The sequence below is a fragment of the Geospiza fortis genome, unplaced genomic scaffold (genome assembly GCF_000277835.1).
Source record: "Geospiza fortis unplaced genomic scaffold, GeoFor_1.0 scaffold117, whole genome shotgun sequence".
NCBI classification, from domain to species: domain Eukaryota; kingdom Metazoa; phylum Chordata; class Aves; order Passeriformes; family Thraupidae; genus Geospiza; species Geospiza fortis.
The window spans coordinates 562,055-568,054 of record NW_005054500.1 but is presented as its reverse complement, the minus strand read 5'-3'; the positions used below and the strand labels follow the sequence as shown (position 1 = coordinate 568,054).

Sequence of the window (6,000 nt, the reverse complement as noted above, 5' to 3'; positions counted from 1 at the left end):
GGGCTGATTGCTGCCAAGTAGAGCAGTTTGTCTCATGACTACCTCTCCTAATAACATGTAGGAGCTTCAGGGCTTTGTAGGAGCCTTCAAAGGTGTTTAATAAGGCTCAGAGTGGTTTTTTTTTAATTTTAATTTTTCAGCAATTAAAGAAATAAAAGGATTATTTTTTCCTTCTGGTAGCTATGACTGATTCACAGTTTGCTTTAATACATTTTCAACTGCGTGCTGTGCAGGAGGAATTTCATCTTGGGTTCCCCTCTGGCACACCAGTGCATCAGCATTCTGCTGGCAAGAGAACTCGAGGAGTTGGGCTCAGGAATTCATTGTTTGGAAGCACTTTCAAACACAAAGTGCAGGTAATTAAGTTTTCCCAGGCCAAGGCCACCCTCGTGTCCCCTCACACGTGTGGCCAGGCTGCTCAGCTGTCCCTGTCCAGAAGCAGTGGGATGGAAAACACTGCAGTCAAATCCACAGCCTCTCACAATTCCCCTTCCAGTCCTTGCTGCTGTAAGCACAGAGAATAATCCTTGGAAAAAAGTGCTTTACATAACTCCTGAGTAGCTACTCACTCCAAGTTCTGGTTTGGAGACCTGAGGTCAGGTAACAGTGCAAGGTGCTGTGTGGCACAACAATAAATGTATTTATTATTTCTGAGCTCCGTTCTGCCCTGGAGCAAACATGTTCCCATGCTTTGTTTCTGTGAGAAGGTGGGAAAGGATTCCAGTCCAATCCTGGCTGTATTTTTGTTGTGTTCTGTGTGTTTGGACATGAATGTCTGCTGTTGCTGAGCAAAATCCCTCATTTCAGTGTAGCTGCCTTGCCTTGGGCCCAGCTGGTTTTGGCAAAGGCAGAGCTGGGCTGTGGGTGCAGCATCCAGAGCCCAGAGAGGATCAGCTGAGCCTCAGCTGAGCTCGTGGGGCTGGGCCAGAACCAGAGCAGGGATTTCTGAGCAGCACAGGATGATTGGGTTTGGGGGAAAAGGGGAAGAGCTGGGGGAGGACAACTGAGCACATACCAAACATTTTGTCATCTTAAACAATAACTTGATTCTAGAGTCTCTGGAGGATTTTAAAGCAGTGCTTGGCAGTAGCCTGATAATATTATGAGCTGGAAGCTGACACCAGAGTCAGCCCATCATTAAATCCCCTGTGCTCCCTGTGCTTCCCTGAATGCTGATTCCAGTGTTGTTATCCCAGCCAATCTTTCCATCTCTCACTGCAGCTACTGCTGTGACTTTCTACTTCAGCAGCATAAACCACTCAGAACTTTCCTGCTCTAAAAGGAAAAGCTCAGACTTGCTTAGTGCAGCCTAACAGTGAGCCCAGGCCCAGAGTATCAGATTCATCCTCACTAAATTCTTGACACTGACACTCCATGGTGTGTGCTGTTGGCAAATTTTAAACTCAACAGAGGAATGAATGCAGGATAAATAAACAGTGAGATTTTGGCAAAAATAGTAAATGCAGCCACCCTGGTTTAGAAAACATGCTAAGCCTTTGAACAGTTTTGTTTTAGAAAAGAAGGACTTTGAAAAGGATCCAGGGTAAATGTTTTTGATAGAGAGAGATACACCATTAACAAGGGTGACTTTATCTCCCCTGTTAAACCCACACCCCCTTCTGACCTCTCTAGATTGTTCCACAGGCTTTGAGCCTTGTTTGGCCACTTGGCAGTGCAGGAGCACCCAGGGGTGTCCTGTCCTCAAACCAGAGGGCTTTGGGGTGCTCTGCACTGTTGGACCTGCTCTTTGTGCCAAGGAGGGTCTGCAAGACTCAAAAATAAAAAAAAGACAGCTGACAAAAAATCTTCCTCAGCTGGAGCTCAGACTCAGGGAAGGATGTGGCAGCTCTGTGGGTGCTGTGGCAGCAGGAGAACAGCACAGCTTCTGGCAGGCTCTGCTGGGATGGTCTGCAGGGTCTGCTGGCACAGAAGGGCTCAGGAACCTCGAGCTGGATGGAATCCCCGTGGCAGGGTTGAGTGGAAGTGGGGAGAGCCCAGTGGTGGGGCCAGGCAGGGATTCACTGCCCCCACAGAGCCTCCCCTCCACTCCAGTGGCCCTGCTGGCAGTTCAGAAGGTTTTCCTGGAAATCTCTAAAGAACAGGCTGCTATGGGGTTTTTGTGTTTCCACATCTGGCTGGGTGCTGACTTCTCAGATTTTCAGGAGAAAGCCCAGAAAGGGCAGAGGGGGAACCTTCCTCTGCCAACTCTTTGTCCAAACAGGAGAAATGCAACAGGGAAAAGCTGTCAGGGGTGGGTGGCAGGAATCCTCAGAGGGATAAATGCCACCAGGGAGGCTGCTGGATTTGTGTCAGTGTGACATCATGCAGGAAAGAGGTGAATCAGCCCAGGTGAAGCATCACAGTAATGCAGCTCTTGGCATTTCAGCTCCTGTTTTAGAGCTGCTGCCATTTGGTCTCCATAGCAATGGATTGTGCTGGCAGGGATGCTCTGGGTGTGTGCAGGGGATAAAAACATGGAAATGGATCAGGATCTCTGCTAATCCCACCAGGTCCAGCCCTTGGACACTGCTACAGAGAAAATAATGCTGGGCAACCACATTCCTGAGGCCACACTGCCTTCCAGCACAATCCACAGCATCCTAATGCTCCTGTTAGTGTTGTCCACTTTTCCTTAGGAAATCTCCCTTTTCCTTCTTTCTCCCTTTTCCTCCTCTTCTTCTCCCTTTTCCTCCTCTCCTTCTCCCTTTTCCTCCTCTCCTGCCCTCAAACATCAGGGAATTTATGCTTCCAAAGCATCAAAAGACAAGGCAAGCCCTTTCCATCTGCTTTTCTCTCTGAGTGAGAGTCACCTCCAGAACTGCCCCACTCTGACCATGCCCTCTCCTGGGAACTCTCCCAGAATATCCACAAGTGCACCAGGCTTCTTCTCATCCCTCAATTTAATGCAGAAAAGGGGTGACTTGGTGTAGAACAAGCAATAACAATTTATCTGCTCTGCTGGGAAAGGTCATGGAGTTCCTCAGTACACAGAAGACTCATACAAAGCTCAGTAGATTTCAGAGAAAACTCTGGGCAAGTAGTAATTAGCTTAATTAACTGAATAGACAAGGAATTCCTTGCTACATAATAATATATTTTTTAATATTTTGGGCATCTATTCTTTGAAATTCCACACGTTGACATTTGAATCAGTAAAATGGGAAACTGTTGTTAGGATGGTGGAGAAATTTTTCACTACTAGGTCACCTCTGCCTGTGTGTTTGTTACTGAAATACAAAGATCTGTGAGCAAAAAGCTAAAAATATGCTTTTAATCTTCTGTATTGTACTATGTGTGGATAAACAAACAGCAAACCCTGTCCCAGCCTCTGTTTGTAAACCAGGTGTGAACAACACTACCCAGGTGTTACAGGGGTGGTGGGATTTAGGGAATTCTCTGCAGCTCTGTCTCAGAGTGGTGATGAAGCAAGTGCAGCAGTCAGGGCTCTGGTAAAGGACTGCTCTTTGCTATGTACAATCATTTTAAGTTTACTCACATCCCATGAGCTGCAAAGATGCCACTCCTTCTGTCTGACTTCAATATACACACTGGTATAATTACAAATGTCAGCTTTTGCATTATTGAATCAAGTTCTTCAAACTCTGCTCCATCACTAAGAGAAAACACTGGGGAGGCAGTGAACAAACACCTAAATTTGACCTCTACATTCTCATTTTGTCCTCCCATCATCTCCCATTTGCAGAATCTGCTGCCCCTTGATCTTAAAACACATCACCAAGGTTTTCTGCTTATGGGGCTGAAATTCAGAGTTCATCTCCTCTTAGCTTGCCTGGGTATCCAGAGGTTTCCTCTTGGCAGCAGAAACAAAACTGTACATTTCAAAAGCATTTCTCTGAAAGGAAGAACTGTCTGAAAAAGAAATCCCCCAGAGTACTCACGCCAGAGCCATGATCCCATAGGGCCAGGAACGGATTTCCAACCTCTTGGGGCTTTTTATCTCCGCTGAGGTCAGCACCACCCCACTGTCAGACTCCTGAGGAGCAAAAGGAAGGGAACATCAGGGACATCTGAACCTGGGACTGCTGCAGGAGCCACCAATCCTTCAGGATGTTCTTTTATCAAGGCCTGTGTTATCAGTTTTTATCCAAGTGTTCCTGATAATGCTGCTCTGGAGCCTGGGAATGTTTCCCTGGCTTTTATGACATTAAAGGTTTTGATCTGCATTTCCAAAGAGCACCCTTAAAATGAACATATCAAAAAATAATTTGACATTTTCAAATTTGAAACTGATATTAAGCATGACATATGGGCACCATGTACGTAGGATAGCTGAGATATGAATAGACTGAGATTCATAAAGGATATATCCAATAATTCTGGCTGGGCTCCTCCAAGGAAAAGCTCCTTAAATACCCACTGGAAATACACAATTAGAAACACTGGGATTTGAAGGAAGTGGAAGTTCAGCAGCATTTTGTAAATGCAAGTGCTTTGTAAAGATGGATGGCCCTGGCTTTTATGGATTTTTTTATGAGCTGTCCAACAAAACTGTCTGGATTCAAGTTGGGGTTGTGTTCTGCTGCACCTAAAGCTGAGTCTTGAGGCTGCAGTTAAACTTTGTGCTAAGATTATACAAGTACACAGGCATCACAGTCTTCATTTTAAGTTATTTAATAACATTAAATGCTCTGGGTGTTTCATTGCATTTGAAGTATTTTGTGATGCTGGAAAGTTGCACATCTGTACATTTGTCAAAACCAAGACAGCAAAAGCCCTCAACATAAAGAGAAACTCTACTTAGTCTTATTTTACCAGTCAAACTGATCAAGATATAAAAAATAATCTCATCAAACCATAAATAACAAGAAAAAGCCTTTTTATACATGCTCTGGTCATCTGTCAGTTGTTAATAAGATCAGTTTATAAGTGAGTTTATGAAGTATAAAGTGAAATCCTGAATGAATGAGGTCTGTCAAACCCTCAGTAAAACCCAGCTTGTCTCTGGATTTTATCTTGACTGTTTCCCCTTCAAACACGTGGTCTAGGAACAGTTTATCTGGGGGCTGCTCTGCATTTTGCTTACACCTCTCTGCTAAAAGAATCTCCACAGAGATTGCAGATAATTGCACAATGGCAGGAAGGTGTGGTGGAGCACTTGGAGAGCTCAGGCAGCTCTTTGAAATAATGACCTAATGACTATTCAGGGTTGATAATGAAGAAAACTTCAATAACCAAAGTACACTTACTTTGTCCAAAAGCAGCTCACACACTGATTTGGATTTAAAAGACCCTTGTTGAAACATCACATTTATTTCTGATCTCCTGATGTATTATCACCCTTTTTGGAAACTTTTCCCCCTCATGTAAAGGTTTATTAGAAAATGAATAGGGAGCTCTTAGGCAGGTAATGCTCCTGCTGGCAGCAGTAATCTCTTGAGACTGCATTGATCTAGCAAATGTCTTTGTGTGATCCACAGGGACAGATTTTTTCCTGCAAGAGGGAAGATGCAGGAGCCAGGGAGATTTCTAAGCCTGCTAATCCCTGAGATGCATTGATAAAGAGGCAGAAATTCCATCTGGGAAAATACAAGGCAATAATGGGCCTCAGTTTGTGCTCAGCAGAGAACAAATGACAAATAGGCTGTGTTGGGCAAGGACATGAAATATTTCCAGGACAAGCTGGAGCTGCAGACTTGAGCCTTCCCAAGGGAGCTGCTCTGAGGAATGGCTCTGTCCAAGAGGGACCCTCAGCTGGAGCTTTCCTTTGCTGCTCCTCCTGTGCCAGGAGGCTTCCTGAGGGATCCAGGCTTTCTCCCTAAACTTTGATCCCCCTGGAGCATCTGTGCATTGCAGAAATGTCCCTGTCCTCCTTAGGGACACAGAAGGTGCCAGTGAGGCAGCAGGTGGGCACAGCACATGGAGCTGCAGCCAGGGGCTGCCTGGACCACAGAGGGAATTCAGGAGTTGTTCTCAGGGATTTTTTAAAACAAGAAAATCCCACCCATAACTTCAGAGGAAGCCAACAAGCAGAACCCTCAT

The 6,000-nt window shown here is 45.2% G+C and overlaps 1 protein-coding gene across 2 annotated transcripts in view; it reads right to left on the bottom strand.

Moving 5' to 3' along the window:
• LOC102034196 (vascular endothelial growth factor receptor kdr-like) overlaps positions 1–6,000 on the bottom strand; it is a 127,099-nt gene that overhangs the window by 10,338 nt on the left and 110,761 nt on the right. For both annotated transcript variants that reach the window (XM_031063374.1, XM_031063375.1), the window contains one exon: positions 3,900–3,994. In XM_031063374.1, the coding sequence (XP_030919234.1) occupies positions 3,900–3,994 (95 nt within the window). The remainder of the gene's footprint in view (positions 1–3,899; positions 3,995–6,000) is intronic.